We start from the raw sequence: 13185 nt of genomic DNA on the forward strand, positions 1-13185 counted from the left end.
TCCTGAGAGCTCACAAGATGCACGTTAAGCCTCACTGTTTATAGCAGCAAAGGCTTTGAAAAAGGTTTCTTCATGGAGAAACTCTCTCTTTATGACACTGCTGCTGTTTCAAAGGAGGTGGGTCACCATGTAGTGTAGCGAGTCTCTGGTTGAAGGAGGCTCATTAAAAATTAAGTAAATTATTGCAGCAGAAGTGAGTATGTTTGGGAAATATTGACACAGGGTACAAAACTGGGAGGAGTAGTGAGTACACCAGAGGGTCATGCTGCTACCCAGACGGACCCAATAGGCTGGAGAATGGTCTGACAGAAGCATCAAGAAGTTCAGCAAGGGGAAGTGCAAAGCCCTGCACCTGGGAAGGAATAACCCCATGCACCAGTACATGCTGGGGGGTGACCGGCTGAAAGCAGCTTTGCAGAAAAGGACTTGGGAGTCTGGTGGACACCGAGTTGAACATGAGCCAGCAATGTGCTCTGGTGGCAAAGGCGGCTACCAGTATCCTGGGCTACATTAGGAGTGTCACCATCAGGACAAGGGAGGTGACCATTTCCCTCTACTCAGGACTGGTGACGCCACACCTGGAGTACTGTGTCCACCTCTGGGCTCTCCAGTATGAGAGACATGCACATACTAGAGACAGTCCAGTGAAGGGCCACTAAGATGGCTGGCGCACCTCTCTTATGAGGAAAGGTTGAGGAGCTGGGACTGTTTACCCCAGAGAAGAGAAGGCACAGGGGCATCTCATCAGTGTGTATAAATAGTTGAAGGGATGCAATAAAGAAAATGGATCCAGACTCTTCTCAGTGGTGCCCAGTGGCAGGACCAGAGGCAATGAGCACAAACTGAAACACAGGAGGTTCCCTCTGAACATCAGGAAACACATTTTTACTGTGTGAGTGACTGAGCACTGGCACAGGTTGCTCAGAGATGTGTAGTCTCCATCCCTGGGAGAGGATTATTGTCCTCAAGCCCAGAATGTTGTCTGGACATGGCCTGGGCAGGCGGCTCCAGGCGGCCCCGCCCAAGCAAGGGGGTTGGCCCCGCTCACCTCCGGAGGTGCCTCCCGTTCGGTGGTTCGGAGACACCGCCCCGGCCGGGCGTTGCCAGGGGAGCGGGGGGGGGGACGAACGGAAGCACCTCCCCTCGGCACCAACCCTCGGTTCGTTTCTGCGCAGTACTTCCTGCTTCCCGCTGCCGTATGGGTAGACACGCCGGTGCTCCGGGCAGGCCAGGAGACGCTCCAGCCGCACAGCCCTTCTCCCCGGGAAGTGGGTACGCCGCACAGCCCGGCCCAGGGTAACGCCGTACACCCTCCGCAGGCCGGGCACTGGAGCCCGGCGTGGGGCGGCCGGGGAGCCCCGCCCGCCGCAGGGAGGGGCGCGGCCGGCTCGGAGGAGGCGGAGGACATGTTGTCTCCCCGGCGGAAAGGGTGCTGCGGCCGATCCTCGCCGGATCCCGAGAAAAGTCAGCGGACCCCGGCGACCCAGGAGCCCGGCGGCCCCGCTATGGAGGAGGGCAGTGGTTTCCGCCTCTCGGCTGAGTGCCTGGACGAGCCGCCCAACAGCCGCGTCTTCGTGGTGCTGGGCAAGGACACCGGGGAGGCGCTGATCCGGGAGCGCTTCTCCCCCTTCGGGGACATCCAGAACATCTGGCTCCTGCGGGACAAGCGCACCAACGAGTCCCGCGGCATCGCCTTCATCAAGTTCGCCCGCAGCTCGCAGGCCTGTCGGGCCATGGAGGAGATGCACGGCCGCAGCCTGGTCCCCGACACCAAGCCCATCAAGGTACCGCCGCCGGGCCGCGCCGCCCCCAGCCTGCCGGGGAGCGGGGCTGGGGGCGAGCGAGCGGGGCCCGCCGAGGTGTACCCCGCTCCCTTCCCAGCATGGCGGCTGCGGAGGGCGGCAGGCCTTGGCCGCTGCGCCCCGGGCGTGCCGCTCGAATGTAGTTTTGCCTTACGCGGGGGCAACGGGAAGGTCCTCAGCGGCGGGCGGGCTGCGGGGGCGGCTGGTGGCGCAGGCCCGCCGGGAGCAGCCCTGGAAAACCCGCCGCCTCGCTTGGTGGCAGGCAGCGAGCCGCCACGGAGAGCGTCAGACCCGCTCCTTGTGGCCTTCTCTCCGCACGCACTGCTGGTGCTGATGCTGTCACCCTTTTGCGTCAAACCCGAGGCGGTTTCGGGCTGCGGGGCTTGCGGGCTTGGCGGTGCTCTTCAGGAGGAGCTGCAGTGGGTCTCACCCTTGCCTGAAGTTCCCACGGGTGGCATAGGCTGCAACAGCCCTGGGGAAAACGCAGTATCTGAAAACTAGCGCTTTTTTTTTTTTTAACCTTGAGGGAATCGCTGTGAAACATTCTAAGACAGTATATTTTTAAGTGTTGTAAGCAAGATCAACGTGGATAAACAGAACTGTCTTTGCGAGTATATTTTATATTGGTTTTCTATCTTGTGTGCAGTTCTTTCAAAACAATTATGTTTTTTTTTTAATCTGTGGAACTCGCTGGCAGCTTTCAGCCTCTTGAATTGTTTTCACAATCCTTGAGTACTGAGAAGATATGAATGACTCTGAACAGTGAAAGAAGATTCCCTGCGTTTCATTTGAAAAAGTAATTGAGTCAGTAAAATCTTTCCTGAAGAACTTGTCATTAGAAGCCAAAAGATTGTAGTTGTATTCCTTACTCCTGAGCATGACTATTAGAAAAATAATTTAAGAGCTGTGTGAAATCAGTTGCTGCTTTTGTGCAAGAGGCTTACTTTGAAGGTTGTTCATATTTTTCTTATTTGGTTGTTTTTGGTTTGTTTGTTTATTTGTTTGGGTTTTGTGGGGTTTTTTTTTGCCTGGTTGTCTTCTGAGATTAAATTTTAACAGTTACAGATGTGAGAATTTACAATCCTTCGTAGAGCACTAGACCTGCAGGCGCTGGCCTAAGTGAGCAGTGAACTGCAGCAGCAAGGTTTTAATAAAGCAGCTAGGCTTCTTTGTTTGTTTGTTTGCCCACTTATTTTTTGTTGCTACCGCTATACTAGGCCTGTTGCAGTAATGCGTTTTTTTCTACCTCACATGCCACCTGTGACATTGGCAGTGCTGCCGAATCAGGCTTTGATATTCCTGACCATTTTTCATTACCCCCAGTGAAAACTTCTGCTGGCCTCTGTCCTGTTTGGGAAACCATTGGGGATGTGTTATATTTATAGTTTTTTTGTTGCAGATGCATTTATGATCAGAGATGTTCTTTTCCATATTGGGAAAGCTAGCTTATGTGAAAGATAGATACAAAGACTTGTTAAAACAATTTTTCCTGCTTGTTGATATGTGATTAAGACCCTTTCTCCAGTAATTAATGTCTATGTAATTATTTCATTAGGTATTTATTGCACAGTCAAGAGCTTCTGGAAGCCACCGAGACGTTGAAGATGAGGAGCTTACACGAATCTTTGTTATGATACCAAAATCCTATACAGAAGAAGATCTGCGAGAGAAGTTTAAGGTACTGATTTGCTATTTGCTAATTGTTGTTTTAAATTGCCTTTGTCTTAATCTCTCATAAGGGCTGAACGCATGGAACTTTAATGCATTTTCAATATTGTAAATTAATGTGCTTTTTAATTGTTCTAGATCTATGGAGACATTGAATATTGCAGCATTATTAAAAACAAGACTACTGGAGAAAGTAAAGGTTTGGGCTATGTGAGGTATTTAAAACCATCGCAAGCTGCCCGAGCAATTGAAGAGTGCGATCGAAGTAAGAATCTGACTGAATTCTTTCAAGTTTTTCACAATAAGTGTGTATCATCATTAATGTACCTTTAATTTTTAGTTTTGTTTGCAGGTAACTTATTTACGATATAAGCACATCTTGAGACAAAGTTCTATTGCAAATAAAAAATACTATTATTAACATCCATTGAGAACAGCCACCTGATTTTCATTCTTGCAGGACCAAACTGCAAGGAAGATCAGTGAAAAGAGTTTGGAAATGGATACAGAGTTTTCTTTCATGCATTATTGGCCTCTTATGTAGGCTTCCTACACAGGAAAGCCTCATTTTAATGTATTCCTGGGAATATGCATTTTAAATCAATTTTTTTGATATATATGTATGTATTATCAAATATAAAAATATATTTGATAATCCGTAGGGATTCTATGTTTATTTAAGAACAAATTCATCCTGCTTGAAGTTTGGGGTGTTTTTTGTTTGTTTTCATTTAATGTCATGATTAAGCTGTTACAAAGTCTTTCATTCTGTATGCTTTATGACCAACCATTTGTCATTTATGCCCTAGTACCAAAAAGGTATTAATGAATTTGAGAAAGTCTGGTGGAAGGCCTCCAAGGTAGTCAGGGGCTGAAGCACATGACTTATGAGGAGAGATGGAGGGAACTGGGATGGCTTATCCAGGAGAAGAAAGGCTTTTGGGGACACCTAACAGCAGCCTTCCGGTCCAACTTCCTGTTCAATGTTTGCTTATGAATATGAATATTTCAAATGTGAAACAACTTTGTGTGTGGATGTGGTTGTTTTTCTGTTGTTCTTGTGTGGGTGTCTTGTCTTTTTTCTCCAGTAATATATGTGGTGGTTCTACATTATATCTATCGTAAGTGGTTCTACAAAAATTGTATTTGTGACAATTCTTGCATAGGAATATGAGTCTGAGATTACTTAGCAGTTAAATGTTATTTCCTTTTTGCTGTGAGGTTAAAATGAAATTAGTAGGATAGCCTGAGAGTAATACCTCTTCCTTTCATAAAATCAAAACCTAGATTAGTGCAAAACATACATGAACTTCTGTTAATAGCACAGAAGTTCAGGTGGTTGCCTCTGGAGCATCTCTGAATCCTGCTAAGTATCACAAAATGGTTGAAGTTGGGAGGGGCCTCTGGAGGTCATCTTGTCCAACCCCTCTGCTCAAGCAGGGTCACCTGGGCACTGGTTGCCCAGGACCATGTCCAGACAGCTTTTGAATATCTCCAAGGATGGAGACTCCACAACAAGTAGTCTCTGCCATGCTTAACTTGTGACTAGGAGTAGTTCTATGTGGAAGGTGTTAACTTTCACACAATTATTATGGTACACTTCAAGAGCTATAGATCAGTTATTTTCCTAAAGCCAGCACTTATTGGGTTTTCTGAATAATATGTTTCTAAATACAGTACTTGGAGAATGCAGATCTGGTCAGGTAATTCGGATGTGCTGAGGTGTTGCTGTATGTGTGGTTGTTTCTTTCAGGCTACAGGGCGATTTTAGCTGAACCGAAAAATAAGTCATCCGAGTCTTTTGAACATGATTATTATAGTAACAACACAAGGCAAGAACCACGAGGAAATACACTTCTGTTTTGTAAGTCACAGATTTTTATACTAAAAATGATTTGTAGTCGTGAGTGTGGTCACAAAGTAAGAATGCAGTTTGGAAGAAGGGAAGCTAACAGAGGCTTAGGTCAACACTTAAACAGTAGGTTGGATGTTGGAATTAGAAACAAGCCAGGTGTGTTGTTTCTATATTTTTATGGCTCACCTTGCTCAAGCTGGTTGATTATTTCCTGACCTGTGTTGGTGAAATAAACACGTTACCTTTAGTATACAATTGACTTAGATTACTTTTAAAAGTTGAATGAAAAATATGTATGAAATGAAGGCATGCTGGTGTGATGACTCAAATTATTTATTTTTATGTTGATTCTTGAGGTGGGCAGCCGGAGTTTTGTAGTTTTGAAAAAAATGACAGCAGAATTCAAGAGTCAGTCTCCAAACGTCTGTCAGTGGTATCACGGCTTCCCTTTATCCAAGAGCAGCTGTTTGCCCTCTTCGATCTAATCCCAGGACTGGAATATTGTGATGTTCAGCGAGATCCTCATACCAATAGTGGTAAGTAAAAGTACAAATATATATATTTTCGTTCTATGAAGGGAATGCCTTTTAATTTTACTTCAATTCATTTGTATTGCAAAATACAGTACACTTGTTGGAAAGAGTTAATGTTTTATGTATCAATGGTTGTTATCACTGATGCATAAACCCAAAAATTCAGTTTTGTTTGAACCCCTGTTTACAGATAGCCTTAAATACCTTTATTTTCAAATAATAGAATCTCAAGAAGGACAGAATCAAAACCATGAGAAGTGGGTTTTGGTCAAATTAATTTAATAGTTTTGGGCAGAATAAGTGGAGAAAAAGTTTCAAAAATTATTAGACATCTCGTTTAAGTGTTCTCTAAACAGATCTTTTGAGTTTTTGTGTTCAAATTGGGGGTGTGTGTGTGTGTCTGTGTGTAGAAGCTGACATGAGTAAACTGGATTAAATCAGTCCAAATAAATCATGTTTTGTATTGGAAGGATTGTTTTAATTTCAATCTTCTTGTTGTTTTGTTGTTGCTGAGAAGAATGTGGAACAGGGTTCTTCTCCTAGAAGCTTGAAATGGAAGCGATTCAGAGACTTAAAATGTAACTTTACGGTACTTGAGATTCACCCTTGATGGGATAATTGCATTTTAAACTGAAACTGTGTATGTTTTTGTTTCTAATTCAGGGTTAGGGAAGAAGACACGTTTTCACTTGTGTTGCTTTATTACCAGCTTTTCAAGTATAGCTCACCTGTCACTAATTGATTCCACTGAAGTTTTCTTCACAAATATTGGTGATGTTGCTATTAAGTAATGTAATGTGTGGTAAAAAGACTTAAGAATTTTGTATCATCGTGACTACTGTGCAGTTTAATCATATTGCTTTATACGAGTGTAGTTTATTCTTAGGACTTATCCATATCATACTGAAACTGTGTGCACTGTATTTGTAGGGTACGCTGTCATTCAGTACACTACTGCTGCATCAGCTATATACGCCAAGTATAAATTACACGGTTTTGAGTATCCTCCTGGAAATCGATTAACTGTCATTTTCCTAGAAGATGGGAGTGATAGCTCAGAGTAAGTACCAATACATAGAGATAGAAAGTTCTAAGTTGTATTCTGGAGAGCAAATTTTAAAGTAACATAAGAAGTAACAGCAATGTCACTGTGATCTTTTTTCATACTTGTAGATAGTATTTTCTGAAGTCTAGGCATTTTGGTATGTTGTTGTTGTTTAGAATAAGCCTGTTGAAACTTACTAGTCTTTGGTAAAGAAAAGATTAAAATATACATTCTTAAGATACATTGGAAAATGTTAGATTTGGCAAGAATCTGTGTAAATGTCTCTGTAATATGTAACAAGGCTGGAATGAGTTTTTGATTAGGTTTTTGTATTAAAACCAGATTTATCTACCTGATCTCCTGGTTGTGTTTTGCAGTACTGCAAATACTAGCCTTGTGAAGCACATATGTAGAGTAAGACTGTTGGGTGCTGAGGATCTGATATCCTCACTGTATGGGGATTGTCAGATTTTACTTTGACCATTTCCAATCTCTTTCTGTGATTTGAATGCCCATTACAAGTTGGAGTAGCTTAGGGACACTCCTGCAGTGAATATTTTGGCTTAGTTTCATCCTAAAGGAATGTCGTTCATGTCAAACCTATTCTGGGATATGAATGAGGACAGTAAGGAGCCACAACAGGGAGATTCACTTTAGAAAGGCATGCCTGATCTTAACTAAAAAAAAAAAAAAAAGTATTGCAACCATCCTTCTTGCAAACAATTGCCTTCATTCTTCAATAATTCGTACTATTTCATGGTCCTACAACAGGGACTGCGAATCTATGCAAAAAGTGCAATTGCTTTTCCTTATTCTGCAACAGAACAACGAAAAAATGCTGGAAAATGGGAGCTGCAAGTAAACTTTCAGTGATAATATTCTGACTTCTGAATTGAATCTCTGTATTCTTTATTGAAACAAGTGAAATTTTTCTGTCCCTTCTGCCTTTCAGGCACCTTTCACAAAATGTAGTGGGCTCTGTAAAGTTAATTTTTTAATTTCTCTTCCCCTAGTGTATTAAAAAGAGCAAAGGAAAGTTTTGTATATGTAGAAATGTATGAGTGTTTTCAGTGAGTGGCAGTTAGCATGTACACTTTCAGATCATGTCTAGAGTGTCATGAAAGCCTGATTTGATTTTTGTTATCTACATGAGTTTACAGATTTCCAGAGATGTTTTCAGATGTGCATTAAATCTTGCTTTCTCTTGCTGAATTTAAGATGACCGTAACTTAATCTTTCTTTAAAATAGTTTCTTATCGCTTCTGCTTTGCAGCCTTATCAGAAAAATGGCAACACAGCTGGTAACAGCACATGTGTCATCAGTGTTGCGGAATAACAATGCAATTGTTCAGCAGTATAGGACACCTCCTGTAAGTTAATATAATGGATACTGTTAATATGCTTCTGAATTGTTGTAAGAAACTTCAGATATGTCAATAAAGAACACTGCTCATTTTCTTCTGTAAATGTTTTAGGTGCTACATTTTAAAGATGTACCTCTGGTTGGCTTGTACATTTTTATTGCCTGTAAAGGTATCAGACCTAACTTGGATTTATTGCCCAATTTAATTAAATAACTCAAAGTAAACAAGTTAATTGAGATGAGAACTAGTAGAGCCTGTTTATGTCCTGTGGTAGGAAGAAGAATTGTAAATAAGGTAAAATGACTTTCCCCCACCGGCCCTTGGTTAATTTATACTTGCATTTTTTCCCCTGTTTCAGCAGGCATTTGGAGGAACTTCTGGCTCGCAGTTACTTCAGCCCCAAACAGATGCCATACTTCCACCACACAAAAAAAAAGTTCCACCTGACACTTCTGTGAAGGAAAGGCTTTTCATACTTTTTCATCCCCATCCTTTACCTGTAAATGTATTGGAGGATGTGTTCTGGTAAGACTCCATTTACAAATAAGGGTTCTCTAACCAAAAAAAACCCCTTGAAATATTTAAAATAAATGTTGGGAAAAAAAAAAAAAGGTTGTTATCGTGAAAACTCTTTCCATAAAAGACAGTGCACAGTGATCAAGAAGTAGTAAGTGATCAACAGGTAACTTGCTTTTTGGAACAAATGTGTAATGGAATTCACCTTGAAGCATAGATGCAATGTCATCAGTACAGCAGCTTTATTACTTATTTTTACTTCAGATTAATGCAATCTGAAGTAAAATGTCTAGTCTCTTAACAATTTTTAACCAAAAATGTGGTACTTCTGGTTCTTGTAGCCTAATTTATTTGGTATTTTCTTGTACATATTTTTATAAGGAATTTAAGTGTTTTGATAAATTTCCCCAGTAATGTAGCAGAGTAAGTATAGGGAGGTTTTTGCTGATCTATCCTGAAACATTTTGATGATTTGCATCTTATTGACACTATTTCAACTGTCCTTTCACATTATCTCCTTGTGAGGAGCAAAGACTTGGGAGACAACTTTTGCCATCTTTAAAACAAATCTATAGTTCAGCTGTTCTCCAGTATTTTCTATTATTTATTTTTAGTATACTCTTGAAGAAAAAGACATTTCCCTTTTCTAATAGCTGGCATTTGCAATAAATCTTTCAAAAGCCAAAATACTTTCAAAGCACCGGGAGAGGAAAAGAAACAATATGCACTTATGTAGAATTTAAAACTGTACCTATTTGATACAGTGTATTTTCTTAATCAGCTGCCGGAGAAGAAAAAGGCTATGCACCCTAGTCTTGACACTGGTATAACTTCAGTATGCAGCAAGCAGGCTTTATTTATTTTTTAAAAACACTTTTTTAAGGAACTGTCTACGAATCTCCCGAGGACTTGGCAATCTGTTGGGTTTTTTTCCGTACAGCTTTAGCGCTTGCTTTCTGAGTCATTTCAGAGAGATCTTTTCAAAGATGAATCACAAATGATCAAGTTAATTTAAGTGAGATGCGAGTTTAGCCTCTGAATTATCTGCTGGTTTGTGTGTGTGTGTGTTCTTCTTGGTTCGTTTGGGATTTTTTTTTTGTTTTATTTTTGTGGGTTTTTTTTGAGTGCCATTTAGTGTTTGGAGATTATGGTATTGATTAGCTTTACTTTTTTTTTTTTTTAAATAAGAGAAATCACTGGTGCTTCTGGTTCTAATGTAATATTCCATAGAAAACATTGCCTACGAACTTTTGGGTTTTTTTCTATTCCTGCCTGGAATTCTAGAGAAGGGAATATGAAAATTGGGAATTTTGGAAGAGGGCAGCACAAGGAAATACAGCATACATATGAGAATATTGATTTTGCAGCTACCAAGCTATTATATTTCAGATTGGATAATAGATATCCGTGTTGCAGGAAAACTGTAAATTATCTTTTTCTTCCTTTTTTCTCTCTCCTCCACAGTCGTTTTGGACACTTGATAAAAGTTTATCTTGTGGCTGGAAAAAATGTGGGCTATGCAAAATTTGCAGACAGAGCAAGTGCCAGTGATGCCATAACTGCGTTACATGGCAAGATTGTGAATGGTGTCAGGCTTAAAGTAAGGTTGGCAGACTCTCCTACAGAAGAATCTAACAAACGCCAGAGAACTTACTGAGCAGGTGAGTACCCAGTCTGAGCTGTTAACTTAAACTGAAGTTCAAATACATATCAACTACTTGAGATAGTGATAGGCAAAGTATTTTGATGTTAGATATGAACATGTAGTGATAAACTTTAAATCTATTTTTATCTAACAACTTGAAATTTAATTTGTGATATATATGTGTACACACACTCATATATACATGTATGTGTATACTTATATATGCACACGTACACTTTCTTTTAGTAAAAATCTATTTTTATAATTTTTGAACAGTTATGAACAAATTGATTAAAATAAATCTGGATGTTCACTTTATGTACATCAGAGTAACGGTTAACACTGAAGAGTATGCAAAAATAAAGAATGGAACTGAGATCAGCTTGTGTGTGTGTCTGTCTTTCATTAAAAACACATGCCCTCACAATGGTGTTGGATAAAGATGTAGTTTAGCCCTTGAAGGGCAGAGGAGGGAAGGGGTAAATAAGAAAGGACGTGGGAAGGACAGGGAAGTGTTGCCAGGTGAAACTGAAGGTCTGGGGTATTTGGGATGTGTGATAGTGAAGAAAATATTGCAGAGCCTGTTGCAGTGGGATTGAGGTGTATGTTTAATATAATTAGTTTGAGAACATATTAATTGATGCTTATGGCCTGTGAAAGCTGGCTGAGCTCCTAGAGAGGTTTTCTAGACTTCAGGGACCAAAATTCACTTGTTCTTGTAAAACATTGGTTTGAGTCAAATGACATTGTTTATTTATTTATTTATCTATTTATATCATTAGGACTATTAGCGAAAGAGAAATATAGTTGGGGGAGGAAAGGCTAAGCCCTGCTTTCTACAAAGTAACTCCCAAATATTACTGTAGCTTCCAGATTATTTCAGTAGCCATATTATCTTTATAGGAGACATGCAGTTTTGCTTTAACTCATTCAGAAAACATCACAGGAAACCTTGACTCTTTTTGCATCAATATTTTTCTCCTAAGCTTCACTGCTTGTACTTTTTCTTTGTGTAGATACTCCTTGTGACCTGGGAGTTGTAAAGACTGAAAAAGAGTTTTCCCACAGTGTTCTCTTCCTTCTTTGTTCCTAAGGACTTTCATGTTGCTTTGATAAACAGCAGTTAGTAAAGGTGGCCTTAGTCTTTATACACAACTTGCTTTTTAAAAAAATGGATTTCTAGCATTTTTTCCTGCCTTGAATTGTAGCTAAAACTCACTTGAAACTTTTTTTAATCATCAGCTCTGGTGAATGCAATTTTAAGTAACTTGTACCCGTGCTCTTATCTTTGTGCAAAGGTTTTGTTTGTTTCTAATGTGACTTCTACTTCCAATAAAAAAGGCCAGCCTCTTGGTCGCTACAGGAAAAACTATCATGTAAAGTGTAACTGTAATACCAGGTCTGCCTTGTCCACTTTTTAATAGAAAAGTGTAGATATGATATACATCCAAAATTCAAAAGATGATTTCTCCTTACTTTTTCTTTCTTTGTTTTTGAGAAAGATAAGAGTGAGAAGACTGGGAGGTTCCCTTCTGATTGTCAATATAAAATGGGTTTTTTTATTCACATGAACACATTTTTTCAGTGTGATTTTTTTTGTAAGATTGTTTAAGGTCTCCAGTTGACAAAAGATGCAGTTGGTCACCAAATGGGATTTTCAAAAGGCTTAAACTTACTTTATATTTCAAATCATGTTCAAAAATTCTAATATGTACCTATTATTGACTATTTAGAAACCTGAACTCCCTTGTAAAGAGTTGTGCCATTTTACTTAATTAGAAAACTGAAGAAATAAGGTCCTATTTGAAGAATAATCTCCTTATACAAAATTACAGCAGAGCTTTTTGTCCTTTCCAAGGTTTTACATTTCTGAGAAGTTACAGATAACAGAAAGCACTACTTTTAACTTGTTCAAAGAAGGACACCCTAAAACTGTTTTGGACAGATTACTTGTAATTCTGGTGTAAATGACTGCTGAATATTTCCCTGCTGGTTAGCCTTTGTCTGCTGTGTCTGTACAATAACAGGTAGAAGAGCTTTCTAAATTTATTGTGTCACATCTTGTTACATCCTGTACATCAGGTTCCTGATTGGGAGTCTTTTAGCAGGCTGTCTTAGCATCTATCTCTTCTTAAGGATAGACAGACAAAATTACTTGCTCTCTTTTTGTCCCCTAGCCAGTTTGTCAAATTCAAACAAAATGGTACATAAAAAGAAAGACTCCATCTGTGCTCCTTTTTAAAAGGGCTTGTCCATTTAAATAAAGCTTACCACTGTATGGCTCTGCATTGGACTGACTGACAAACAAGTTTTGCAGTAGTTTAGAGACTTGTATTTCACTTTCAGTTAAAGCTTTAAATTGTGCATGTGAAAGGGGATGGTATTCTCTCTACCTCTGAATTAGTGCTTTTTTTCTTTTTTGTATGTGAGAATATTAACCTTTGTTCTTTTTGAATTTTAGCTTGAGGAAATAATCTTTTAGCTAAAACTTCTGTGAGTTTTCACTTAAGGAAGTCATTGCCTCTTAAAAAAAATAAAACCCCTTCTAAAGTCCTGTTGTATTGCTTGCCTTTTATCTCTAACAAGGTGACTGGATTTCAGCAATACTCCTTTCTATACAAGGTTCTCTGATTAAAATCTGTAATAAAATCTGTGAACTCAATAGAATCTATAGGAAAATAAATTAAATTTAAATAAAATATTTATTATTTCAAGGCAATTTTTATCTGACTTCTGGAAATTTTTTTCTCCAATAGT

The 13185-nt window shown here is 39.9% G+C and overlaps 1 protein-coding gene across 1 annotated transcript; it reads left to right on the forward strand.

Annotated features, from left to right (window-relative positions):
• Positions 1–1406: 1406 nt before the first annotated feature.
• RBM45 (RNA binding motif protein 45) lies at positions 1407–10516 on the forward strand (the record flags this gene model as incomplete). The annotated part of the gene is made up of 9 exons (XM_082001316.1): positions 1407–1784; positions 3358–3480; positions 3609–3735; positions 5224–5334; positions 5682–5861; positions 6789–6918; positions 8177–8273; positions 8626–8792; positions 10248–10516. 9 exons carry the CDS (start codon positions 1407–1409, stop codon positions 10438–10440), a joined length of 1506 nt encoding a protein of 501 aa, XP_081857442.1. The 3' UTR covers positions 10441–10516.
• Positions 10517–13185: the final 2669 nt, after the last annotated feature.

This window comes from Phaethon aethereus, assembly GCF_964289735.1.
Source record: "Phaethon aethereus genome assembly, chromosome: 6".
NCBI lineage: Eukaryota > Metazoa > Chordata > Aves > Phaethontiformes > Phaethontidae > Phaethon > Phaethon aethereus.